This window comes from Chlamydotis macqueenii, chromosome 12 (assembly GCF_036417535.1).
Source record: "Chlamydotis macqueenii isolate bChlMac1 chromosome 12, bChlMac1.mat, whole genome shotgun sequence".
In the NCBI taxonomy this organism is placed as follows: Eukaryota; Metazoa; Chordata; class Aves; order Otidiformes; family Otididae; genus Chlamydotis; species Chlamydotis macqueenii.
In genome coordinates, this window is record NC_141567.1 from 3328904 (window position 1) to 3356878 (window position 27975).

Here is a 27975-nt window from a genome sequence, read left to right on the forward strand (position 1 = left end):
TGATATTTAAATGGGAGGTTTATTGCCAAATCTCAAAGCTCTTTACAAGCAGAAGATGAAGTGCTGCTTTTCCACGGGCTGCAGCAGCTGCTTTTCAGATAGCTATCCACATTTGGTTGCTTGCAAACTCGCTTCCTTCCTGTCACAGACACACAACCTGCTGGCACAGCCCAAAACACGCCCCAGCACTCCATGCCCAGAGGGTTTTCAGACACAGAAAAAAAGTTTTAGTGCAGCCAGAAATTAGATGCAAGTTTAAATGTAAGGTTAAAGGGAGATTTAAAAAAAAGTGCATGGTGGCAGGATGTACATGGAAGATGGGAGCTGCTGTATGGGGTCAGAGCAGACCAGGATCTCATCTCTGACCCTGCCCGGTGCTGCCATTTTCAGAGGAGCACGTAAAGGCAGCTGCAGGAGAACCAGCTCTCCAGCCCTAGGCAGGGCCTGGCTCATGACCAGAAACAGAAGAACAAGTGGGGAGAAAACTGCAGAAGGAACATGATGCATTGTTTCCTGCGAAGTCCAGGTGAATCAGACTTATGGCCAGGCTCGACGTTTTAGGATGAAACTGCTAACCCTATTATAAAAAATAGTTAAAAACAAAGGGTCTCTAACATAGCATTTTCAGCAGTAGAGTTACTGGGTGCTACGGAGATTCCACTTAAGTTATACCTATTTACAAGACATAATACAAATCTAGTAATTTCTGTTAGTACAGCAAATATAATAATTAGCTGTAGCTTGTAAAATGATTAAACTTGCCCATTTCTTAACAGATATAGGAGTTTTCATCTGTTAAGATTCCTACTGATGGGTATTCAGTAAAATGTCAGACATTTATTCATTAGAATATTCAGTATAATATAAAAATATACAGTAAATATAAGCACATCCTGTAGGTTTGGCTGGAACAGACGGGGTGTCTGGGTATTTCCGTCAGCGCTCTGCCAGACGGGTACCCACAGAACACACCGCCACAAGAAAACACCTGCGAGAGCAAAAGCATTTCTGTATAAATTAGGGGAGTGAGCTATCCCACAAGCTGTTTTCATCCTCCTGGGTTTTCAGTTCCAGGCTTTGATTTGCCCATCCTGGAGTTTAGGACTGGCTTCTGCTTTGGGATATGAACCTCTACCCAGAGTTTGCCCTGGTTTCTGTCTCTTCCTTTTAGTGTGAACTGCTTTTTCCCCATCTAATTTCTCTCTTGTTATAGAACTGCATCTTGCAAAAGCCTGCCTGCTCTCTGAAGCTGATGTCCCTTGACTTCCAGTGCAGACCAGGTTCTGACAGGTCACATTCATACCACACAGTGTTCGGTAAACAAAAGTGCACATGCAGAAAAATACATTTAGATAGCAGATAGGCACTGAATATTGTCTGTGTTATTAGCCCTTGTCCTAAGTACATCTGGAAAGGCAAACAAGACTCATGGTTCACATTGAATCTACAGCAGCAAATGACACAGATCCAGAGTTTACTCCAGGCTGTGTGCCTGGGAGTGGGCTTAGGATGGAGGAATCTTTTTGTCTCAAAGCAAAGCTTTTTGGCACCTGAGCCCTGAGTGTTTGACTGTGTAGAAGTTCCCACGTGAGAGAATAACAAGTGAATTCCCATGCGATGTCTATGGCTGTCTTGAGAGGGGGACGGACCACTGAAATTAAGGCTGCTTTAATCAAAAGAGGCAGAAGCATCAGTTCTAGTCACTACCCATCTTGCTGGCTGTGGGTGGTGAAAAACAGGCTATTTGGAAGCCCAAAGCCAACGTTTCTGTGCTCAGAACAAAAGTGCTCACTGCCTAGCCTAAAAGAAGCTCAGATGAAGTTTTACTGGGCTGTTGCTATGGTGGGTGTTTCCAGCCCATTGCAGCCTTGTGGAACCTGGGAAATTATAAAAGAAAGAGCGGAAGAAGAAGAAATAGGTGAGCTAAGATGGCAGTGCTGGCGAACAAAAGAAAAGAGCTTAGGTAGCTTGTCACTCCTTAAAACCAGACTGGGAAGATCACCCTTTCCCATGCTTCCAGAGCCTGGCTCAAGCAAAGAAGCCCTTTGGGCTGTCACGCGATTCTCCTCAGAGCAACCACAGAGAATAGGGAAGGGGACCCAGCTCAGGTACGGGGCTACAGAGCAGCAGTGCAAAGCCATGATTTTATCACAGCTGTAATCACTAAAGGCCGCAAGAACTGTGGTTGCTTTCAGTGGGTACGCAGGGAAGCTGTGGGAATTGTGCCGGAGCCTTCTGCAATGCCTTCCTCAGACCCTTCTGTCACGATGCGTTTTTATTTTCATATACTTAAGCCACCAGGACCAGCCCCAAAGTTGTGCGTGCAAAATGCTTTTCCCTCCCTGTGCTCCGGTTACAGAGGCCTGTGCCAAACCGTGGCTCTCAGGCTAGCCAGGACACAGCAGGTAGAGACGCGTTAAATAGGAAGAGGGATCTCATCCAGACCCACCGCCTGATGTGCATGCTCCTGTCAGTTAATGTCCCAAGGCAACAGAGAGCGAGCCCACAGCTAAGGGAACGCACATCCCTAAAGCTTCGTGGTGACAGCTCTCCTGAGCAGCTCCTGGGGATCTCCTGGACACAAGTTCTCCAAATGCCTGGCTAATTGTTCCCAGTGATGATGAGGGGATTCGGAGTTACCAGATAGGTACAGTCCTCAGTAACCAACATGTTGTGCTGCTAGAAGACACTCCTTTAAGGCCAGCTGTAACCTGCTCTTTGCCTCCATTTCCCTGTTAACGAAACAGGAACAATTAATACGTGCCTGGCAATGATGCATTGAGATTTGCGTTCGCTTACGCAGTGCTTAGCAGACTTAGAGCTGTGCACAGCCAGGCTCAGAAGACTACCTTCGAACAGTTGCTTCAGATCTGAGGACACTGCTTGTAGTCAGGAGCTGGCCAGTTTTGTTTGCCTCTGTGTGAGGTCGCTTTTTAACAGTGGATATGGTTTTATGTGTATCTTTGGAGAAGATAAAACCATTTATCTTTACATTTCCTAGATGTCACTGGGCCAGGTGGTCTGGAAAACCTTGCCAGCAAGTGAACAAACACTGACTACATTGATCCTTAAATGGTTTAACTGAGAAAACCAGAGAGGTGGCAGTGCAATCTGGTATCTGTAAAGACAGATAGACAGGGGCTTTTGCTAGAACAGCCATTCCACTCCTTTCACAAATCTGGCTTGGTTTGATTGCCAGTAATTTTTAAGGCCTGATCCATTGAAAGGACTTTGGACCGAGTCCTCAGAGAGCATTCACATTTTCAAAACGGTTCAACGTCCTGCAACCTTCTGCTGTGCCAAGAGGATTAGAGCTGGACTGGTATGTACAGCATGAACAAAGAGAGAAAGATGCTATAACTGAAAGCTCAATTCTGTCCCATAAACTTGGTGTGTGCACAGCAAAACACCACTGTTTAAACACTGGCCTAGCAATGGTACAAATCATAAATGGCAAATGTTTAGCTTTGATTTTAAGAAAGAAGTCTGAAGAGTATGTCAGGGAGCACTTCTCCTATAAATGGTCACTAGATCCTTTTGCTTTTCTTTCTGTTTCTGTGTTGCTTCTTTTTTCAGTTCTCCAAGACCTTTAATTTCTTGCAAAACTTGTGTAGCTTGCCGAAGTTGTTCTACTGCCTCATTGAGCAATGCCTCTGCCATCACTGGGGGTCCGTTCCCCTCCTGGGTCTGTTCCAACCCTTCACGTAAAACCTTCTGCAGAAGTTTTTCTGCCTTTTCCCTTTCATAAGCAACTTTCTCCTCCATTTTAGCTATGCAGTGATGGGAATCCTTGGAGAAACCTTGGATTGGAAGTGCTGTCTGTGTATTTTTGGAATCAGACAGCAAGTCTCCCAGAGAAGAACTGCGAAGTTTGAGACCTGCAGTGCTTTCTACAGACGCTTTCTGCTCAATAGGTGCTTTTACACTCTCGTGGCCTGTTTCTGCAGCTAAGGAAGTCTCTGTCTCTTCTGCTGAAGTCTGCTGTTCCTTCTCAGCAGAGTTTCCCCCATTTCCTTCTTCAGTTTCAGCTGTTGGGGATGTGGACTCTGCTACCTCGCTGGCTGTGATCCCATTTACAGGGGGCTCGGAGCTGTCAGGCTCCAGGTCTTCACAAACCCTAGCTTCCAGGTCACCATTGCTGGAGTTCATTGTGGCTAGCATTTTTTCTGACAGAACCTTAGGAGGAACAGGAGGCTTTGTAACATCTGCAGTGACAGTCTCAGCAAGGTTGTCTTTGCTATTATCTCCTGATGATTTCAAGTCTTCTGTGGCTTTAGGCTCAGGGATTGGTTTGTCCCAAGCAACTTTTAGCTTGTCTGGCACGCTCTTAGGAAGAGAAATGGGAGGTTTTGCTATGTCGCTGTTGCTGACCTCAGTGAGGTTCTCTCTGTTCTCCTCACTTGGTGCTTGGGATCCTTCCACGTTCTCCTCTGGACTTACAGAGTCCTCCTCCTTGGCATTTACATTGTCCTTTGACGTTATGCCTTCCTTAAGCTTCTTGTCTGGAGGCATCGGAGGAGACAGAGGTTTTTTATGTTCCTGGTCAGGAACATTGTTCTCTGCATCTTGGTTTTCTTTTATGCCAGTGGGTTTTGTAGGTGGCATAAGTGGCTTTGGAGTTTCTTTCTGAGGTGGCGCATTGTCACTTTCACTGATGGTGGAATTAAAGTTTGGCGGTCCGTTGTCTACTATATCCAGATCTAGTCGCAGGATACCATCTGACGTAGACTTGGCAGCCTTAAACACAAGAGAGAACTTTTTCAATATCTATCCCATTGTCAATCCTGTGCTCCATCCTTTAAATTCACCTTGAAGTGCAAGACCCTCACAGCCAGCATGGCAAGCGAGGGGTTGCTACTTCACACATCCACCACGTTTATACTTAAATCTGTCAAAACTGCAAGGAGAATCTGACTGATAACAAATACGGTGCTCTTAAGAGCAGCTTTTTCTACAGCTTCAGAGCAATCTATGGAGCTTGTGTTTCCTCCATGCAGCATCACCCTGTGCTACCCTCTAACAGCAGCAGCCAGCTCTACCAGCGTTAATCTAATAAGTGAAACACAATGTGATCTGCTATGCTAAAATTTAATGAGCTGTGATAATCACAAATCCCAAACATTTCACCCAACAAAGAAGAAAGTCATGCCAAATCACGTACATTGCAGCAAATCTTGAATGCATCGGGTTGAGCACTTCCATCCCCGTGCATAGCCCTCTTTTTTTCCCTAGACCAACATTTCTGTGACAGTCATGAGCATTTTGCTGAGTTATTTTCCGCTGATAGTGCAGCAACTTGCACGAGAATATCAAAGCCAATAACTATAAGCAGTCAAGAATTAGGACAAAAGCACAGAACTTATTTTACTACTTCCTTTGAGAAGAACGTTTCAGAGTCTGTTCCACAATAACGTTATTTCTTGGTTTTCCTGTCGGTGCTAAGCGGTCAGCTCTGCCATATTTTAATTCTTTATCCTGTGGTAGCTGGATCCCTCTACCCCCTTCATTTACAGCATGCCTATCCAAAGCACATCTGCTTTCGGAACCATCGTATTTTCACATGAACATATAACAAGTTGATCTTTAGATGACTTGGCCAGGGATACTATTTTAATACCCTTGCCTTCTCCTTGCTTCCTCTAATCTGATGTCATCCCAGTCTTACTGGGGCCAAGCCTCAGCTGGTTAGACCTCCTTCAAACCACAGACTATGTGCAAATCACTCTAGGAGGGGGGGTTTCCTAAAAAGGATGGACTTAGTAAAGACATTGCAGCGTGTAAGCTCAGTGCCCCAGAGGGAGAAGTGTGGTGACAGTTCCTGTGTGAAGGGACCGAAAACCACACGAAGGCATAGCTGCAGCTAGGGCCAGGCTCCTGCAGTGCAGGGAATTTAGTTGAAGTCTCGCTTTGCCTTTCCAGCCCATTAGAGAGACAGAGGCAAGCTGCATCCCAGCAGCTTGGCCCTGACCTGTCCTCACCTGGCCTGCTTTGATGCTGAAAGTCATCATTCATCCCATTTCCTTCAGGATACTGCAGCCAGCAGCCATGATACACATCTTTCTGCAGGCTCTATCCCCTCCCTTTCCCCTCATTCCTGCTTCTGAATCTGTTAAGCCAGTTTCCCCTGAATTTGGCTGGAGGTGAGAGGTGAGGTATTAATCTCAGAGGTATCTTGTGAATTTAGTGAGCTAAGTAGGGGAAGGAGATCTTTTTAGTGCCTAGGGAAGGGCTTCCTACCTTCCTGAACCCATATTAGGCAACACAGAATCCACACTTCATTGCTGCTGTGACTTCTGTCATGTTTTTTTCTGCGGTTTTTTGGAGGAGTGGCTGGGAATCTCTGATTCATTCCCATGCATTTCTCTAGAAGAGACACTCTTTCTCCATTTCTATGCAAAGTAAAAAGTCTTGGGCCATCTCATTTTCTGTAGGAGGTCATCTGAGTGCTGTGCAGACACATAAGTCAGAGTCTTGGAAGTTTGAAGAAAGAATGTTTGATTTAAAAACCTTCCTTGGTTGAGATTAATGCTCTGGTAAAATATAAATCTGTCTGTGGCAACTTTTTCATAAATCACAGGAATCGAACATTAGTAAGAACCTCTCCCATGGAAATGAACTGCAGGTTTATTTTGTGGTGGTTTTTCTTTTTTTTTTTTTTTTTAAATGACAGATCAGAAAATCAGTTAAGAATAGACAAGCTAGCCCATAAAACTGCTTGGGAGAATAATGTATTCTGGTTCAGACCTAAGGAAGGGCTTATAAACTTGAAAGCTTGTCTGCTTTTTCCAGTTAGCTTAATAAAAAATACAGCTTCTCCCCACAGACCGTGCGGTTCTTCCACCCTTAGACCACTGTGGCTACAAAATCATTGTTTCTTAGAAAATAAATGTAAGGCCTTCAGTCTCTTCTGATTAAAGTAAAACTATGATGGCTCTCACCAGAGGGTGAAGCAGCTCGTGAGCTATGGAAAGCTAAATATATTGTAACGTGTTGCAGCAGCTATAGATCTATGGGAACCCGGAGCTTCGTTAGAGAGGAGCCGTTTCCCTTGTCAGCCTTCTCTGAGCTTTCTGTCCCTGAGGTTTTCCCTGGAGTTTTGTACCGAAGTGGAAGGAGCAGCTCTTGGGGATACACTTACCTCCTTTAGGTGACTTCTTGTGGGTGGCCTGCGTCCCTGGGTCATTTTCACTCTGTCCCGAGTTACGTGGTCCAAGGAAAGGCTCTCATCTACTTTCACCTTTAAAAGGGAGAAGAGGAGGGAAAGAAAAAGGAAGAGGGTCACTAATTTCTCAAGATGTCTATAAAGTTCGCACTGTCACACACGAGAAGATGGAGCATTTGGATACAGGAGAGTGCTTGAATATTTCACTGAGTCTTTGCCTCAGACCTTAATGACAGCCTGCATGTGTGTGATATCTAAGCTCTCTGCTATACTGAGCTGTGTTTATCTAAAAGATGCTCCAAAGCAAAGCATCAAACCTTCAGCGGTCTGCTGTCACTAACCTCCCCTCTACCTGAGGGGCAGGGAAGAAAGGACACAAGGCAGCTTTGTTGTCCTCGCTGCAGCCCGGGCTTGGACCTGCTCCTGCATGTGGCAGAGCGCAGCGCCGAAATTGCTGTTGCCATCTCAGAGGTGAAAGCTCATTAATAACCGTGACCTGACTGTGAACTGTATCAGCAGCGCTTTGTTACCGTCCTTCCCTTCCACAGCTCTAATGACTGCAGGATGCTGAAGAGAAGGTGTGAGCGGTGACCTGGATTAATTGCAACTCTAGCTGAATTAACACATTTATTTCCTGGAATCAGATGAGAAATCCACTGCCTCCTGCACACGAGGAGGGAGGTCCCAGCCCCTTGGCAGGTATTTCTCTGTGCTGGCTCTGTGACCACCCACCCACCCACGCTGCGGTGGCCGAGAGCTGGAGTCCGCTCCACGCAGAGCGGCAGCACCAGTGACCGTGGATGGTGAAATGTCAGTGTGTCTTTGGCTTGCTGGTCACAATTTTGTACAACAGGAAAGCTGGTGAGGGTGAAAGAGGGATTTAAAGGGAAAAACCAGGTCCCAGTCTCCAGCTGATATGGCAGAGTGGTTTTACGTCTCTTTCAGCAGAGAACAGCTAATCCAAGCCTGCTGAGGGCTTGACTCGTTAACTTGTGCCTGGCCGGTGCGGAAACGCTTTAAATCTGAGGTCTGATCCTTACTGGAATGAATGAGAATTAGAGGCTGGCTCCCTCTGAGAACCCAGGACCTCGTAAGGAGGATAACCCAGGCCACGGGGCAGAGAGGTGACCCGAGATCCCACCTTGCTGTGCTGCCGAGGGGGTTCCCTGCCCACTGGAGACCCACGTGCCGTGCCCCTCCACGCTCCGAGCTGGTGTGGGGTCACTCCAGCAAGGGCTGAGCAGCATTGCCTTACAGGACATCACACCTCCCACCCACTGAAACATGTGAGAAAACCCGCCTGCTAAGCTCTCTGCTGCTGGGTTTTATCTTCCCAGGCTGCTCCTGGTCCCTTTAATTCCATGTGCTGCTTCCCACTTGGTCCAAGGGCCCGAGGAACCGCTACGCCCCACTACCAGCAAAAACTTGACACTGAATGCCGTATGCCTCAGCAAAAAAAGGAGCATGTACCAGCCTCTCCTCCTGCTTTTGCTCTCTGCTGAATAAAAGCAAAGCCCATGCTCTCAGAGTTCACCTCTCTAGCACCGTAGCTGCAGCGCTTACCCCTCTTCTCAAAAGTTTTACTCATTGCTTCCGTTTCCTTTGCTAAACAGATCTTGCCAATTGCTTCATCCCCTCGTTACCCTGCCCATTTCTTCTTGAGTCATTCCCATTATGGTGGTTTTGTGCACTTCCTTTCAGTTACTGAAACTACTACTGCAGAACAGATACCGCTCCTTTGGTTTAGTTCAGGGCTGATTTACAAGCTAGCAGGGAGCAGAGCAAGGTTTGTCAGGCAGTTTTCAGTGCAATTTTCATCTCTGGAGAACGTGGGAGTGCAGGTGTGCTGGGCCCAGCTGAGAAGCAGGCAGGTTTGGCCAGGGCCATGGAGTAACTTTCCACCAGACTTCTCTCCAGACTGAAGGCGGAATAGCTGGTGGACTGAGTCACTTCAGATTTTTCCAGTCTTGAAGACTGGGCTATGTCCTAACCAAATACCTCCATTCCAGGCTACTTGGTGCTGAGGATCATGGCAGCATGGGGAAGACGAGTCTGAGCTGCAGCCCCAGCACTACACAACTCGGTGCTGCAGCTGCTACCCTGCACCACAGCCGCTTCCGTCAGGAGAGGGGAACATCCCTGTATTTGCTGATCCCAGACCTCCTGCAACCACCAGACCATCTCCCACTGATTTTGGTGAGCTCTCATGTCCCATGGGCATCCTGATGAGATGTTCTTCGCAGCACAGACATCCCTCTGGCATGATCAACCAGCTGCCCCTGCCTCCCTGCATCTCACCCCAGCCAGAAGAAAGGGAAAAGCAGCAGGACGTGGGATGGTGCAAACGTGTTCTGCCGCCTTGGCTGGGAACTGAAGCTGCTAAAAGCTCCCAGCCTGCACAGATACGACCTGGTTTGCCTGGAATACCTTTGACCATGGCTGGCAGACAGGAAGCACGGGGCCTTGGGTAAATTCTGCTTTTAGCTAAAAAATCAGTGGATGAGAACTGACACAGAAATACAGGAGTTTCAAAACTGTTCCTCTTACCTCATCAAATACTTTGTTTTTGCCTCTATTGATCCCTTCATTAAGAGCTTTTATCCACGATTCCTTTTCTTCCAAAGTTGAAGCTTGAAATTTGATATCGTGGACCTGCAAGAGCAGAGAGACAATTTTTGCCTAAGCATTCCTTGTCAGGAACAGAGAGGTAGCTCTGCTCTCTGTGTATCACTTCAGTTTCTGTACAACATCCAGTTCCAGCCTGTGTTTAAACTACAGATTCCTTCGCGCTTTGGCAAGTACTTCGCTTCATATTTCCCACTGACAGGATTTTGTTATGCTGGACAGCTTGTTGTTGTAGTTTTGTTTGTGCAACTAATAACTAAAGTAGTAAGAAAATAAGAGTTTCTTCCCCCTGAAAAATGCTCATAATAGCTCTTAGAGCAGCAGTACGTTGTGCAGCTCATTGTGCAGCGGATGGTCTGTGTATAGAGAGTCAGACTGAAAGTCCAAGTCATTTTAGAATCATAGAATGGTTTGGGTTGGAAGGGAGCTTTAAAGCCCATCCAGTCCAACCCCCTGCAAGGAGCAGGGACATCTCCAACCAGATCAGGTCGCTCAGAGCCCCGGCCAACCTGGCCTGGAATGTTTCCAGGGATGGGGCATCCACCACCTCTCTGGGCAACCTGTTATTTTGTGCTGGTTCAGATGCAATAAAGTACTTTATCTCCAACTTCCCCCCAGGCTGCAAGCCGAGAGCAATGGGAAGGCTGCATGCAGCGAGCTCTGCCTGCTTCCCTGTTCCTGTGGCTCTGCAGAACAGAACTGATACGGGAATCTGAGGCTCTGACCTTGGCTGTGCTAACCTCAATTCAGCTGAGCACGGACAAGATGAGGGATAAGGGCAATGGAAGTGAAAAAATGAACCATATCTTTTTCTTTTGCAAATGAAGAAATACACCAGTGAACACTACAGACACACACTTTCTGGGGTTTGAACAGCTGTCCCAAGAAGAAGGGAAAAGCTGGCCATACAAGAATGACCGCAGCAGGAATAATAGTTAGGGTGTTATTTATTTCACTGGTGCGTTCTCTGAACGCGTCACTATTATCATGTAGCTTTGCCCCAAAGTACACTTCATGTGAGAGAAATACCATGTCCCCTTACAGGTGGCTCTATGGCAGACTGGCTTGCATCCAAATGGCTCCATGCGGTGCCCTCATCAGGCCCAGAGAAATGCTCTTGCGCTAAAGAACATCATCGAAGTTGCAAAATCAAGCACTCAAAAATTAGACAATCCCAACGTTTCCGGGGCAGTCCTAACTCAGCCTGCTGTGCATCTTCCTCCTAGCCCCATTCCTAACAACAGGGGCAGCACTTCTTACTGGGCTACCCCGTCATGTGTTTTGTCCTCGTGGGTCAATATGTCTTATTGATTGCATTCTGCTCAAGATCTGCCCTGAAAACAGAATTACTGACTCCCTGGACAATCTTTTATTTGCCGCTTATCACTACAGTATCTGAGGGCTTCACAAATTACTTTTCAGAGCAACTGAAATTATCTACCCCTTACAGGTGGGGAGGTGAGATACAGAGGCTCACCCAAAACACGTACTAGCAGGGTCTCATTTGGAATAGTTTTTCTGAATGCTCTTAGCAGCTCCCCGTTTTGTTTATGGCACAACAAAGCAGCAACTGGTTTGGGTCTCAGCAGCTTCTGAAAGTATCATCAGAAATTCTGCAGAACTGAAGCCTCATCTCCTCAAACCCACTCCTGCTGTTTAGCTAGAAACTGACTGCCCGCCCCTGCTGCATTTATTCCTCGCTTCAGTGCTACGGTTTTACATCTGCACATCACAGCAACAAAGTGCCAGACCCTTACAACCAGCATGGCAAGCGGGGAGCTAAGAAGCAATTCTGAGAAAGATTATTTATTTCATTAGTTTGCACATCAGGTGACGGGACCACATGTCTCCCTGAGAGCTCAGAGGAGAGGTTAGGGCCTGAACTACAGCCCGCTGCAAAAAGAGCCCTTTGTCTGGGGCGCAGGGGGGCCACGCTAACCAGGGAACCTAAGGGAAGGCAAGGCTCCAAAACAGAGTGACGGCCAGATTTCGGTTTAGTCCAAGCAGGCCTGTTTTTGTGTGTGCTTAAAAACTTTTTTTTTTTGTTTGGAAACGATTTTGTTTCAAAGCTTTGTGATTATAAAAGCTTATGAGAAAGCTCTACTTGTGAGCAGCTGAGCTGCTGCACTGCCTGGCAAAGACCTGGCAGCCTGCACCAGGGTTTAGAAATCTCCGTACATGTTGTTCAAGGGAAAGGTTCCTGCCTCCCTTCAAGCGTCCTCTTCCAATGCCGCTTTCTGTGCTTCATTTTTGGCCCCTGAATAAAGCCTCTGAGACTGTGACTAAGCGCTGGTGTCAGCAACCCTGCAGCAGAGCAGCGCGAGGGCTTGGGCGGATGCTTCATCATTCATAAGAAGCTGAGATGTCCCTCCGGCACGCAACCCTCTGCTGCACAGTGTAATACCGACAAACTGCCCCAGCCGTGGAACGCAGACCCGGTGGATGGTGGGGGAAAGGGACTCGTGGAAGGATGCTCCCAAGGCATCCCTCCTGGGCAAGGGAGGACAAGCAGCACTCGGCGTGGGACCCTGCTCCCTGCAATGCCGCTGCAGCCCTGCTCCCTGCTTGCACAAATCCCTGGGGCTGCGGCACAGAGGGGCAGGCTCAAGGCTCGCAGCAGGTTCCTCCCAGTACACCCAGTTATCTTTGTTTGAAAGTTTTTTTTTCTCCTTTTTAGAACAATACCCTCAGACACCAAGGAAGCATCCTGCTGCTGGGGCTCTGAGGCTGGTGCTCAGGATGCTGCCAGCCAGGGTCTCTTTGCTGCCTTGCAGACCCTTGTCTGTCTGCATCCATCCATGGCTCTCGTCCTCAGCCAGGGCACTTGGGGAGAGGAGGCAAATCCAGAGCAGGGTGAACCCTCTCTATAAAGCAGACAGCTGGCGAAGAGGCAGGAAGGAGCTTGAATTGATCTTGTCTGTATTTTTATTCATTTGAGTATTCACAGATATCAGAGGATGCACCTGAAGATGGATACTCCCCACAAAACGTTAAGCAGGGTCTGTTCTCCAGCAAAAATTTAAGGTAGAGAGTCAGTGACACCAAATCTAAGAGAGCAGCAGGCACATTTGCTCTCCTTCTTGCTAAGCCAGCTGAGACTGAGTCATGCCATAAACAACAGGTTGGTGTGCCAGGAAAAGCTGTCATGGCTGACCCTAATGTGACAGTGACCATTGTAAGCCGTGAATACCGACTACGCAATTTACTGTCAGTTAACTCGGAGCACAGCACGGCCAGTCAGCTCCTGCTGAATCACAGGCTGGATGTCGTGCAACAAGAGGCTCACTCACGGGTTGCTGTCCGTGACGGCAGCGAGCCCAGTCTCCCCAGTTGCTCCATGTCTTCTCAGAGACATCAGCCTCTTCAATCAGGGACAGTCTTACGGCTATGCTGATGCTGCTTTTCAGGAAAGAGAAGCGTTCCTGGGGTCAGTCTGTTGTACCTGCACCAAATGATTTAACAGGCAAGCTCTGGAGAACTGTACCACTGCAGTTCCAGACATTGACCAACAGTAGCTCTTTGCGGAGCAATTCTGCTAGATGCTGCTAAACTACAGCAGAGATGGGCGACAGAAACCTGTGCTTACGCCTCAGCTGTTTTGGTGCAAAGCCTGGTGTTGGGTTCGGTTCAGTGGGACTGGGCTAAGCTGGACTGTGAAGTGCTGGTTTAGGTGTGGGCTCATCTTCCCTTCCGCTGACTTTTTGTGTGGTCACCTCCAGCAGAAGCCAGAGCAGAGCTGGGTCGGTAACACCTTACACGGTAAAGAGCGCACCGGAGTCTGTCTGCCAGTCGTGAGCTCACCTCCTGCCTTCTTCTACGTGACTTTGTCAGGTTAGATCGTGGAGGGAAAAGCGGAAGCCAAGGGACTGTCAGTCAGGGGATCTCTGTGGTTTTCTGCAGCTGAACTAAGAGCTGCCTCATCCCTGGGAATAACGCAGCATCTCTGCCAGACTGGAAGACCCCGGGAGCAGATGACTCTGTGCACAGGGCAAACGTGCCTCGCTGCAATCTGCTGCAGCTTCCAGGCTAGGCCCCCGGGGAAGGCAGCTGCAGGTACCTCCAAAGTTGACCAAGGGAAAAATAAGCAACGGAAGTTTCCATCCCTGACCGCAGGTGCGGAGTTTGTGCCCAGCCCTGCTAGGAAAGGACGCGTGGGGAGCTGTGAGTACATTTTAAAGTCTCCAGGCCAAGTCTCTCTTATAAGCTCAGCTCTCTGCATACAACAGTTTTAATTCAATTGCTGCGGGTGGAACGAAGCATTTGAGATTTCTAAGCAGAAGGGGTCTTTTGCACGCTCCCAGCAGCACTTCGTTTCAGTTCCACACCAGTGCAGGCGTGTGACGTGCTCACATTGTCCCAGCTGAACAAAAACGCCATCCCTGTGAACAGGGCAAGCAGAATCTGGGGTACATCCATCAAAGACCACTGTTTAGCAAGGCAACTTACTTTTTTGGGTGCAACTCAAGCTGCAGAGTAGTTTGAACTGACTGATTCATGTCCTCTGCTCTTCCAAGAGTATTCCATTCAAGATTTAAACTGGGATTCCCCTACAGGTAAAAACTGAGCTCCCTGTTTTCAACAGGGAAACTCCAGTTTGTGCACTGGAACAGCGATGGCCTTTCCTAGCTGGTTCCTAAGTCTCACAAACTCACTGTCTTTCTGCATTCCTCAGCACTGTGCTCAGGAGAGAGGGCAAAAACACCCCGGCAAGATCTGGCAGAGCTTGGCGTGGCAGCTCACAGGGTGATTTTAACTGTGGATGGCAGCAAACCTCCCAAATGGTAAATGTTTAGCTGATATATACTGCCACAGCTGCGATTTCAAAACAGAAGGAGGACAGTTGTGTACGTTGGCCTCCTAACTGAAGGAAGCCTCCTCTAACATCTGCCAAAGTATGTTGTGTGTCAACACCCTCACCAGATCCCCAGCCAAAAGGAGGGCGGGAGGGGAGCTACAAACAGGGAACTTTTCATTTATAAAAGCCCTTCCTTTCACCAAAAGAGCCTTATAAAAAGTAGCCTCTATCTAGGTCTCCGTGTAATCAGTGGCATGAAAAACAGGGGAGCTGTAAACTTGCCAGTAGGCCAAAAGGATGAAGTTACCCTTTTGGGGCAGAATTTGGGCAGATCTTTCTCCAAGCAAGCAGTGAAAGGTTTAGGAAGAGGTCTCACACCCTGTGTTAATTCATGCAGCAGTGCAGAGATGTATGCAGCTATTACACACTTCTCTCTAAGTCACACACTTGCTGATAATAATAATTCCTACTGCGCTGCCCATCTCTGAGCGCACAGGCTTTTCTTCACCTCCCTGGGAATAGGTTGTGCACTTGGGAGTTATTGAGCCACCCTCTAGAAAACACACCAAGCCTGCCAGGGTTAGCCACTTTCGATCTAAAATTGGCATTATTTCTGATTAATCAGGTTAGAAAACAAACGCTAAACCTCCGCTCGGACCAGAGAGACTCACTGCTCTGGGATCCATTCACCTTCTCTCACCACCCCCACCCTGGTCCACGTGAGTGTTTTGGGGCAGGACAGTCCTTGTTTTGTTGTTTTGAATGAAGTTTAGCACAGTGATGCTCTGAACTCAGCTGGGGTCTTATAATAAGAATAAACACTAAATGACTGGAGTGAGCAAGAATGACTAAACAATCTCCATTTATTTAAACAGAATGGAGATGAGGGCATGCAGGCAGGTTGATATTTTTGCCTGTTCACATTGTTACGGAGATGACTATGTTTTGTCCCTCACAACCTCTCAGATTTGCATGGGGAGATTTAGTAAGATCTCTGATGCCAATAAAATCACGTTTAAATTAGAATATACATCAAAGTGCGATGCCTCAGAGCAACAACAGAAGCATCCTAGCCTGTAAAGATGCTGAAACGGATAGCGCGTAAGTAGGAAATAAGGAGAACTTCCCAAGATGTGTAGTGATGATGAACCTACACAGGAAGTAAGTCAAGTATGTCCTTGCAGAAAGTCAGCGCTCAGATGGATATATAACTTCTTTGCGGCGCCAGACTGGTTGTTAGGTTCTGGATCTAACTAGATGTGGCCAAAAAGCTAAATCCCAGAGCCTTTCCTCTGCTCTGGGCGCACCTCCCTGGGAGCTTGCTTTGGAGGCTGCAGACGAGGGTGATGAGAAAGGCAATCCTACCTTCTTACCCGGGGAGCGGATTAAAATGAAACGGTTTTTCCTTTTCAGTAGCGCACGCAGTTCCTGGCACTTGTCATAACTCTCCAGTTCCACTGTTTCTATGCACTTCTGTTCATCCTGCAGAGAGAGAATGAAACATTATTATGAATAGGAGGCACTGAAATCAATCATACTCTGCATGTCTTCCCCTTGCATCTGTCTAAAAGCTCTTCTGCCTTAAAAATAACCTGCATGCAGACAGCAAGCCCCCATAAATCAGGCTGGCAGTAAGAAAACACCCTAGTCTTTAAGCTAACGGCTGATTTGTGGCTAGTGGTCCACAGTGGCTGAGTAAATAACACGTTGTGGACAGTAACACCAACTTTTGCCATCTGTGTTGGCCTCATCCAGGGATCTGCAGCCAGAAACAAGGTGGGAAGGTCTTTGCCCATCATCCTGCCCCAGCCAGAAGCTGAGAAGGCACTGTCAAGTCCTGGCATAGGAAGGAGGAATAACACGATGCACTTTTCTAAACCTTCCTGGCGCGACCTCAGAGTGCTCCCCAGGTTTCTCCTTAGTTTGGCAAAACTACCTCCTCCCCACAATGAACGCAGGAGATGTTATTCTGCTTTTTCACATGGAAGACAACGCAAGCATCGCGACGGTTCGAGCAGCCCCCCAGGAAGCCCAAGGCAGAGGGGAGATAAGAGCCGAGCCCTGCCGCTGCACTGAGCCTCAGCAAGGTCAGTGGGAGCCACGTGCGACTGGGACTTTGCTCCTCTTGCAGCCACGCTCTGAGCTGTCAAAATGCTGAGGATTGGAAATACAGCTCCATACAGCCAGCAAAACTGTCAGGGCCAGCGTCTCTGTGGGGAATATTTATATCTGGTGTATCTCCACTGATGACTGCCGGCCGCGATCTTGGCTCATTTCTCCCAGTAACATAACTAAAATTCCAAACGTGGTGAGTGGCTCAGTTCAGCTGCGGAGCACCGTCCCTAATAGGAATCGCAGAGTACGCTGGGCAGATAATATTCTTCATGTCTCAGTAGCCCAGAAGAGACCAAAGCTCCCTTTTCCTAAGCGTTACACAAATTAGCAGTGAGAATCGCAGAGCAGTTCTTGCTGGTAAAGTGCTACAGTCAGCATGCCTCATGAACCTCTCTATTACCATCCTAAATTAAAACCGCCAGCCATGACCATCCCCAGCTCCGGCTCTGCTGCCAGGGCAGCTCCTCGTACCCGAACGAGTTTGTATTTAGCAACTCCTGTAGTGGAGAGGGGGTGTGGGATGAGGAAACATGTCGTAGCCAGGAAGCTGCTGCGTGGCTGGAGGCAGGGAATGGAGAGTTCAGAGGGAAGTGGGCTGTGGGGAATTTCCTCCCTTTACCGCTTGACATTTGAGTCGCTGTGCAGAGCTCAGACTGTGTGCAGTTATTTTAGCCCTCCTATCTGGGGATGGGGGCCTGGCAGAGCCGATGCTGGTACGGAGAGCAAGTTCTGAGCCGCTGAGGGATGTCTGGATCTAATTTAGGTTTATTATTTTAATGACATTACTGTTTATTTCATTTAACACTGAGTAGGTGAACGTGACCAGAGAACTGGGGAAATGTATACTGGGAGGAGAAGATTAATCCTACCCAAACCTAAAACCGAGCAGATAAAATCCTGCTGGCGTTACCGAGCCCGTTGAAGGCACAAGGCTCCTGCTGCAATCCTGATATCGCCGTGTCACTGCGAAAGGACAGGGATGGAAATAATAACCCCCTCAGTGGCCAACAAATGACAGAGAAGGGTGAGGTCAGGAATACATGCCTCGGGGATGGGTGATCTCATCCCGGCCTTTGGTGGACGACCGCCCACATCACAGTGCTGCCGCATGGCCGGTGCGGTTACCCACTGCAACGTGAAAATTTGCTGGGCTCAGGACGCAGGCAGCGTGGCAGAGCTCTGACCAGAGACCAGCATGAAAACTCCTGCCCACCCTCCCTGCTCTCTGTCCCCAGTAGAGCCCAGCGGCTCCGTGTCACCCTCCTTGTCCACGCCATCCTTCCTGCCTCTTGGAGGGGAACCTTCCCTCTGATCCCATGTGAGCTTCCTAAGGACAGTGGGGCACTGAGCTGGGGGACAAGAAGGACTTGGCATAGTTGAGAGAAATAAGAAAACTCCATGGCTGAGGGAAAGGAAACACATCTGAGTTCAGGGAGCCCCAGAATGGGGCTTTTGTCTCTGTTTTACACTTGGCAAGTAGCCATCCCCTCTCTGTGAGCCTACCTGGGTCACAAAGAGGTCCTTTATGTTTGTCCCGTGCCACTAAGATAAAGAGCGAAAGGTCTGACCCTGCCGCAGGTATCCAGGTCTCTTCAGCCTCCTGGGACCTGGAGGATGCTTGGCATCACGCAGGGACAAGGTCGCTTCCCAGGTCCTGCCCCAACACACGGGTCTCAGACGCATGATCTCAACAAGCTCCCACTACGTGTGGTCTCTAGCGTCCCGAAGAAGTTAAACCAATCCTTTTCCATCATCCTGAGACACAAAGGCTGAGTCCTCACTGGGTGGTCGCACCTCCCTGCAGCGCACAGCTCGCAGGGTTGTCCCACAGCGCTGCATCTGCTGCCGACCACGGCAGGGAATTCCCTTAGGCCACCTTTCTCTTTTCCTCCACAGATTTTAGGGCTTGTTTTTTTAAAAATTTCTTTTGTGCTTGCTGTAACTGACAATCAATAAGGTGCTTAAAATCCTGGTACAGACACCCCTACCTACATTCATGATTTAATATGGAAAACCAATTCCATTAGCTATTCCTGGAGCAGACGCTGCGACTTAAACCAGTGTCTGTAAGCTTGGCTCTTAAGAAGAAAGTTACTGAACACCTAAACATATTAATGCGTGTGCTTAACCAATGAATCCCACTTGGCAAACAATTTCCTTAATGAAAAGTTAAGGGAAAAAAGACCCACTGAAATTTTTGTTTATAGGAAGGTATAATTTCCAGCAAAGACCTTCGCTGACACACATTCACAGTCTGTGACCTGCGTACAACGTCTAGACTGCCTGAAATGATAATTTACTTCTCCATCTGAGGATCTCAAAGCATTTTAATAACACACTTTGGGGGATACATTGCTATCACTTTACCAGGGGCAAGCTCCAGATGTTAACTGCATGGACAGTTAAATGCTGAGCGGATCCTCTGGTCTCTGTAAGACTCTTTGTCTAGCAGGTTTTTTCCTTGACAAATAATACACTTTTACAAAAAAAAAAAAAAACAGCAAAAAAACCAACTCTAACCACTTGCTGCACTGTTTAGGGAAAAAAACCAAACCCAAGAATGATGCTCTCTAATCCATGGAGTGATGGTATTGATCTGTGTAGTCTGTCTGCATAGGGTTGCCTGTTCTTCAGATGCTCTCTGTAGTTTTGCAAGGCTTAATTTTTATTCTGGCAAGAATATGCAGAGAGAAGACAAGAAAAGCCATTAGAAAATAACCTGCCTGCTTGGTTCTGTGTGGGGATGCACGTAACATGCCTTCCCTGAGATTCCTGAGTAGTTCCTCAGCATCTGAGCACCCCAGAGCTGCACGTATTTGCATCGGTGCCTCTTGTCCTGACATTCGGGTAAGTAATATCCCACAAACATCTTGCTTAACTGAGTCTTCATTTACATGAGGGTACAGATGTGGGGTGCTGTAGATGGAGGCACAGTAGATAACGAGAAATCCATCTCCCTTCATTTCACATCCACTGAAAGAAACCTGAAGCCCGGTGGGGTGACTTTCACCCCCCATCTGCTGCAGGTAATACAATAGCTATTTGCAATTTGCCTTCTGGAGGCAGCTCGGCTTTACACCAAACCCAGAGCCTGACTGACACAGGCAATGTGGGAAACACGCTCCCAGGGCAGGTCAGGAGCAGATTCCAGGAGATTGCTGTTGATGATGATAAATAACAGTATTTGTGTTCTGCTCAGACTGTACTTTCCGGTGACACGGTACAGCGTTATTGCCTGCATCTTGCGTTGGCCATCCCCTGTGCTCTTGTTTTGCACATATAAACCTCAGCCAGCCTCCTGCAACTGCAAAAACAAGCGTGCCTGCATACGGAGCAACTGCTAAAGGCAGTATTAGCACCTCTACGTGAAGGGCTCCACACACCAGGGACTGAGAAAAGCACCACGCGTACCAGTTGCTACCTCAGTTCCTGGAAATCTGGTGGGCTCAGACCAGTTGAAACCTCCCACATGGAAGTGGACCTGCCTCCCATTTAACCCATTTCGGTCTAACTTAGAATACATATGGAAAGATGCTTGGATTTCTGTTGCCTGGGGCTTTATCTCTTTTTTTTTTGTTCTAGGGCTCCAATTCAGCAAGCTCTGAACAATCCCATTTTCAAATGTATCAGCCTGAGGATGGTCTGGGATGCTGTGTCTGTCTCCAGGGTCACACAAATCAGGGCAGGTGGGTGGAGAAGGTCCAGTGGGGAAAACGGCAGCTTGAGGTCCAGAAATAAAAGCCACCATAGCACGGTCCACCACAGACTCTCCTTTGACACTGGGCAAGGCCCTTCTCATCTCCAAAACTCAGTTCCCCAATTTTAAGATGTAGACAGCAACGCTGCCCTACCTCACGTTAAAGGAAGATAAATACAGTAATGAACATGAACTGCCTCAGTGGGGCAGTGGGACCCCTCCTGACTGCAGAAATTGCCATTTCCTTTAGTTCCCCTGTAGAAAATCTGCACAATCACATGCTATCCTATTGTGCTACCAGATAATTTTGTAGCAATTTCCTCTCCTAAGACATCTGACTTCACTGTAAGCTGGTTTAATAGCTTATAGATATTAACATGATCCCTTATTTACAATAATGGGACCTTGTCGCTACTGTAGCTTACAGATGCAATTTATTACAGGATGTTACCACAGTCCGCAGGCAACCAGAAAACATTATGCCTGGTTGTTACAAATGCCATTTTCCTTGTTGGGATAATAAAATAACCCTTTAAATGATTGGGATTTTTCTTTCTTCTGAATGTCCGTGAAAATTAATCTTACTTTAAAAGCCTCCTCCTCCCTTGTGGTAATGAGAGCCTCCATATATCTTGTTTTTAAAGGCATGCCCTTTAAAAAAAACCCATGTCATGTTTATAGATTTTGAATCTGCAAGTGCCTGGAGCTTCAGCTGGAGTCAACAAGTGTCCGGGGCACTGGGAGTCAACGCTTTGCAGGAGCAGGCTGCATCTCCCTGCGTAAGAGGAACCCCCGCTGCTTTGCCTGTCTTGCAAGCTGCTCATCACCTGACACTGACTTCTCATTTTGTTATTCTTGCACTCCTCATGACGTTTCAAAACTAAGAACAGACGCCTCCAGAAAGCTCTGGGATTTGGGAAGAGCAGGAGGGTTCAGCAGATGGGAGGAGGTAATACCCTTTAGCCTAAACTGTTTAAAAGAAATCTTCTTTATTAGGCAATAGTATGTTTTTAAAAAAGAGAACTAAACTCATTTGCCGGTCCTGTTGTTCCTGAAACCATCACAGCAATGCAGCTGCTGAAACATTTCCCCTTTCTTCTTCCCTTGACACATTACACGGAAGCTTCGCATCGTTTTGGTTTTATATCATCCCGATACCCACCAATGATCCAGATCCCCTTGTGCCAGACACCGCACAGGCACGTGGTCCCTGTGCAGACCATGCAGGGAGAAATGCTCCTCCATTCTGAACTCATGAACTTCTAGCAGGGCTTAAACCTACCCACACTTAATCTCAAACCTCTCTGGGTTGTAGCTTGTGCTCTGCACTGTAATTTCTTCCTTTTGGGACAAACTCTGCTCTTGCAGAAGCCCCATCTAGCCCAGGAACCGAAGGCCTGACTCAGGGAAGAGCCAGCTTTGCAGCCCAGCAGGACCAGCCCTGTACTCTCCGTTCTTCTTGCATGAAGATGCAGGATGGATTTGGCTTGGCTCTTATTTCTTGTTTGATTGGAAACAGCTCTAAATGAGGCCGTGAACTTAAGGCATGCAATTTATCTAGGGAAGTCCAGGAGAAGGCTCCCAGGGGTCCTTCGCTCAGTACTGGCTCAAGTAAAGGGAAAGGATGAGCCAAATCCAGCCTGCGTCCCTGCTTAAGGAGGACAGCAAGCACTCACAATCCCACCCCGCATCTGTCGGTGGCTAAACGAAGCCCTGAAGAGTCTGGCTAGCAACAATTTGAGCTGCTTGAGGGGTGCCAAACAGCTGCAGGGTTGCCTGCCGTCGCCTCAGGCGGCAGGTGGGAAGTCAGCCTGCTACAATCCCGTTTTATCCTTTAAACGCCAAAAACGCGTAGCGCATATCCTGCTTCCGCCTAAAGCTTTGCTCTGTTCGCCTTCTTGCAGGATGTCCTGCCCTCCCCCCCCCCTTTTTTTTTTGGCAATGGCACTGTCAAAATATTTACTGGCTACAATATTTATGATATATAATATACTCTAAAATGCAGCTGCTCTCTCTTCTTTATAGCATTGACCCTTCCTGGAGATAACAGGAGAAGTTCTTTTGAAAGGAACAGGCTGGAGGGAAGAGTGAAAAACACAGGAACGTGTGTCATCGAGGGCCTGATCCTGCCCCTCATTCAAGACTGTTTGCTATGACCATACCTCATCCTCATAGACCACGAGCTGTGTTTTCCGTAGCTGGATGTAACGATCCTTCCACAATCCCAGGAGCCCTCCACTGCTTTTCTTAATCCAGCCATATTTCTCGGCAGTTGGAGCAGACTTTGGTTTCTCTGAGACCTCCTCCTTTGTATCCTGCAAGGACAGAAGGAAGAAGGAATTACATCAAAAGCACTTTCCATCTATGTAATGAAGGTCACCAGAAAGCCCGCCGAGACAAGACCTCAGCATACCCTACACATGGTCCCTTCCCGCCACATCGCGAGGGAAAAGACTGGCATCTTCCAGAGGAGAACTCAACCAGCTCCCACCCCAGAGCTGCCACAGACTGGGGACTGAGCATGGACCCTGACCACCCCTGGGGACACTGTTGGGCTGGCAGCAGGTCCACCTTGCTCCTCTGCTTCCCCAGTGGCTGTGCTCCCCATGGAAGTACTCCCTGCTCACTTAGGCACTGAATGCTCCTTGAAAACAAGCACCCTTCTCTCTGCTTCGCTCCTCAAGCTCTCTGATGAACTCCAGCAGGCCAGATCCTGCTGGCATCTGCAGCAACACTCATATTTTAGCCCATGGCCACTTCTGCAAGCTTCTCTTCTAGGTCTCTAAGTTTGGTCGTCACCCCCAAACCAACTCCCATGGGCACGAGGGCCAGGACTTCATCACATCTGCAGTAAAATATCACCGGCAGGCTCCTGCATGGTTTGCAGGCAGAGGGAAGGACCGGCAGAGAAGGTAGCACCAAGAGCGGATTTTTTTTTTCTTTTTGTCCTGCCTTTAGTTCCTTGCTGTTTGGCACAGCCTGCTCTCACCTGCCCGCAGCAGCACGGGGAGCCTCAGCATCCTGCACTGGGAGGCTGCTGGCTTTCCAGTTCTGGTAAAAGCCAGGAGATGCCTGATTTCCCTGCTTTGAAAAAACCATCAGAAATATCCAATATCAATAGTCTCGTCAAACGGAGACGAGAAACCTAAGACGGGGAGCGGGGGCAGTCAGGCTGACAGCCCTTACCAGCAGACTCAGCTGAAGATGAGAGTTTTCCTCCCCTCCAGCGCACTGGAACAGCCTTTGTGGAGGCAGGATCCCTCGGAGCGCCCTGCGGCCCCCAGCACCCCATGGACCCCTCAATAAGCCTCTTTACCCGGAGCGAGGTGAGAAGAATCCTTCCCCGAGCCAAATCCCCTTACACAAACACCTCACCAACCTCGTGACTTGTAAGGAGATGCCAACCCCAAATCCGCCAGCGTCCTCCCGGGAACCCCAGTGTTCTCCCAAACTCGGTTTCCTCCACGTCCCCATCTGCAGCAGCAGCAGCGATCTCGCTGCAGAAAGCCAACCCACTTGCCCGAACCAAGGATGCACGACAAACGCAGAGCCCCAACCGTCCCCAAATGGCCCTCGCTAGCTGCTGAATGAAACCTTTTCTTGTAGGAAAAAAAAATCCCAAACAAAACAAACCGGAGCGGCTGAAGCTCAGGCATCATGTTTGCTAAGATGAGGAAATCCCACGTGCAGGGAAAGGAGTCGGAGCCGGACACTCCCGTGGCCTGGACAGAGAGAGCACGTATGGACGAGATCCAAAAATTTGAAGGAGAGCGTTGCTAACAGATCTGTTTTCGTGCACCAAACTCCCAACGAACACTCCCTTGGCCAGCAGCACTCACATTTATTCTGATCCCCACTAAGGTCAGTGCTTAGAAGCAGACTGGGAACAAGGAATTCAAACAAACCGTGTATCACCTAAAAGAAAATCAGGAGGAAACTGGCGCCCGTCGTAGAAGTTATTTAGATCGCACTGAGCCGCGTCTGAAACGGCCACAATACAGGATGACAGAGCATGAAAGAGTTTTCCGGGAAATGAAGAGGACTGCGTGGGGTTTTTTTTAAACTTGACTTTTTATGTTGCCAGGAAGTTGTATTCAGTTGTGATCTGCAACTTCAGCAAACATCAGTGGCTGCACAAATATAGACCTGCTGGTTTCCTGATCGAGCACCCTTTTGATGTCATTTTTAGATAATTCAGCATGGACTTTAACCTCCCTCCTAGCAGTTTTGCATGGATGTAGCTGCACGAAGAGTTTATTTGAGTGACTCCAGACCAACAGCTGCCAAAATGTTTTTACGCCTTAAGTTTTCTTCGCTTTGCAGATTCATTTTTCCTGCTTTTTCCCCACCTGGCAGAAAGGCTTTCTGCAAACACACAGCAAATATATCATCCATGACCTCTCCTGGAGCTCTGCAGAGTGAAAATGACCCTGTCTCCTCTGGTTTTAGTATAAAAGTACGCCCTGCGAGGATGCAGCACTTAACATCTACCTCTGAAAAACCAACCTGCCCCAGTAACCATCTTTGTTGGAGCTGGGGCTCACGGCTGCGCTTCTGTGCAAGGCAGAGCGGCAAAGCCAGGGCAGAGCTCGTCCGGCTGCCTGCGAGGCTGCCTGCTCCCCACGGGCACCGGCATGGCAGGGCGAACTCGCAGCTCGCCCTCTCCCCAGGCTGCTCAGGACCACTGGCCGGTGCCACCTGCCTAGAAGGAGCCACGCATGGGGTTCCCTCCGCACCAAGTAGGACTTCCCAGCAATGCCAGCATCCGGGAGCATCCGCAGAAAGGATCCGTGACTCGGAGCCCCCGCCTGCCTCAGCTGAGCAGCCCAGAAGAGGGAAGATGAGATGAGACGAAGAGTGCTGGTCTCAGCAGATGAAAGCAGTCACCAGCAAAGGGCTCTGCCCCTCGCACTGCGGAGTCACCAGAGCCTGAGCAGCCTGGTGCCTCCTCCAGTCCCCGCTACAAGAGAGATGCGATGGGTGCGATCCTGTGCTCTGCAGCTGCTGGGGGGCCGCTGAGCTGCCCGGGGTCTGGGTCCGAAGCTCCCGCCTCGCACGCACGCAGCACCTCGCAAGATGGGAGTGCGGTTGCTGTAATCCCTCGCCTGCAGGTTAAGAGCATAAATAAAGCAGATGATGCAACTTGACTGCTTGTTCCTGCAAAAACAAGAAGAGTCTCGGAGACGATGCCAGATGTTTTTTGTGGATTATTTTTACGGCCGGTTCACGCCACCCCTACCATGAATCGGTGAGGGGAGGTTGGCCAGGGAAGGGCACTGAGAGCAGGGCATTGCGTCCGTCCTGCGCTCTCTGACTGCGACTCCACGACTAAAACCAGAGCACGGCACAAAGAGATGAGCTGCTGCTGTTAATTGAGCTTTATGTGGGTATTTCTTCTGCAAGAAATACTAAGATATCCTTCCCAGGATGTTCCTCGGCTGGATTCATTCCTGACGCTGGTGTAAATCCGTGAGAAGAAACCCACTGGCATCAGCCAAGCAAGCCGGCGTAAATGAGGGAAGGACCGAGTTATCCTGTCGCTGGCTCCTGCTGAAGGCATCGCTCCCAAAACCAGTCCACAGGAGTCATTTTTACAGTTTATATCGTGGTGGCATCAGAAGCGAAACATGAGTTTCACTCTTCCAGCCTGGTTTACACTCACATTTCACAGCTCAGCAGAGATGCCAAATCAGGGGGACCGGGTAGCTTTTTATCTAACAGTTGGGCAGTTATTTCTCCCCTGCCCCTATATTTTAAGGGCCCACAAACCCACATACTTTTCATGTCATCTAAGAAAAAAAAAACCAAACCAACAGTTGAATCATGGTGGTGCTTTTACAAGCCACATATTGTGCACAGAAGCATCTTACCCAGTTACAGCAACTTCATTTCAAGCAAGCAGCTTATTTATTGCACTCTCCTCTCTAGCAAGGCAGGGATGAACGCCTCCCGGGAGACAACCCGCATCTCCAGACCTCAGCTCTTTTTCTCCCTTTCCATGTTATCTTCCACGCCCGGCTGTCAGCCTTTCCACTTCAGCCTGACCTACAGGAGCAAAACCATCTCATTGGATATGAAACTGCTCAGATCCAGGCGAAACTTGGGAAACTGCATCTGATGCCCTCTCCTGAAAGCAATCACCGGAGGATTCATTTATCGTTAACGACGAGTGGCCCGTGAGCCCATCGATCGGTGCTGGGGAGGCAGCGGGGCAGATGCAGCCCTGCCAGCCCTCCTCACTCCCAAACCCCAGGGACCGCTGCGAGGGCTGGGGTGGGTGCAAAGCCCCTTCGGCCGACGGGCGCCTGCTCAGCCGGGCAGTTTCTCCGCTGTGGATTAATTTCACGGACGCTGGCGGATAATAACAACTCTCAGTTGGGCTGCTTTGCTGTTTCCTCGCTGTTTTAAAAAAAGCTCTTATTCTTGCCACAAAATGTTGGTAGCTGAAAAAAAGGGGGTGTAGGGGGGGAGAGACAAGCCACAGCTACCGGTATCACATGTACTACAGCCTGAAGAGCTCCGGCAGTCCGCCCTACCGCGAGCTTTGTTTGCGCACGGGCAGCAAAACCTCACGGAAGGCAAGGAAGCAGGAATAATTGTGCGGCCAGATGAGGGGAGAAAACGACCTGTTTAACTTGCTAACAAATTTGTGGCATCTTGAATCAGCTCGCGCGGGGATGGATTATTGGGGTGCGATCCCATGCAGGTGCAATCCTACGTGTGAAGGGAAAGCGCTGCTGCCTTTCTCAGAGGCAGAGCTGGAGGAGGAGGACAGGCTTGGGGAAGGCGGCTAGGTATGTGGACATGGCCAAGCCCGCGGTCTGACCGAGGCCCAGCTCCAGTGCGGAAGTACAACACCCCAGCAAGACTCAGCACAAGGTGGCCTGAGCAAGCGTGGCATTTGAACAAGCCCGAGTCTGCCAGCGCTTGTCCTCTGGCAGTGCCAGCGTTCGCCCGTCAGCCTCACCCGCCCGGTTAGGAAGTTTAAAACCCAAAAGGTTTTGGGATGCTCAGCCCCAGTGACTGTTGAGCAGCTCCAACGCTCCCGGGCAAGCGCAGAAGGCAATGGGAGGGCTGTCTCAGAGAAGGGGACCCCCATCCTCTGGGTCTTCATTTCTGCCTCCCACTGCTGGACCAGGGTGGAGCGGGGCCGGGGATGTCCCAATGCCAGCGGAGACCCCAAGAAAAGCACAAAGTCGCCGGTGCGGTCCTTCCCCCGCCACTTCCCGGCCGGCAGCGAGGGGCTCCTGTCACGGGGGCGTCCCGTATAGCTCGGTCCCAGGGGTCCCGTACAGCCCCATCCCGAGCGTCCCGTACAGCCCGGTCCGAGGGGGGTTCCGTACAACCCCGTCCTGGGGGTCCCATACAGCCCAGTCCCGGGGTCCCCTCCCGTCCCGTCCCGCCCGGTCCCGGTCGCACCCACCTCCTCCATGTCTGGCCGGGGCCGGTCGCTCCTCTCCGCCCGCTCAGGGGCTGCTCCGCCGCCGCCGCCCCGCTGCTCCGCTCGGCTCCGGGCGGGCGGGCATGTCGGGCCGGGCCGGGCCGGGGTCGGGCCGGGCCCCACGGGTCTCTCCTCAGCAC

The 27975-nt window shown here is 49.3% G+C and overlaps 1 protein-coding gene across 1 annotated transcript; it reads right to left on the reverse strand.

Moving 5' to 3' along the window:
* Positions 1–27950, reverse strand: PLEKHO2 (pleckstrin homology domain containing O2). The gene is made up of 6 exons (XM_086757355.1): positions 27818–27950; positions 22557–22709; positions 15948–16064; positions 9710–9814; positions 7139–7237; positions 1–4737 (listed from the first exon to the last, which is right to left on the reverse strand). The coding sequence occupies exons 1-6, from the start codon at positions 27824–27826 to the stop codon at positions 3499–3501; spliced, it is 1722 nt and encodes a 573-aa protein (XP_086613481.1). The 5' UTR covers positions 27827–27950; the 3' UTR covers positions 1–3498.
* Between the last annotated feature and the right edge of the window lie 25 nt (positions 27951–27975).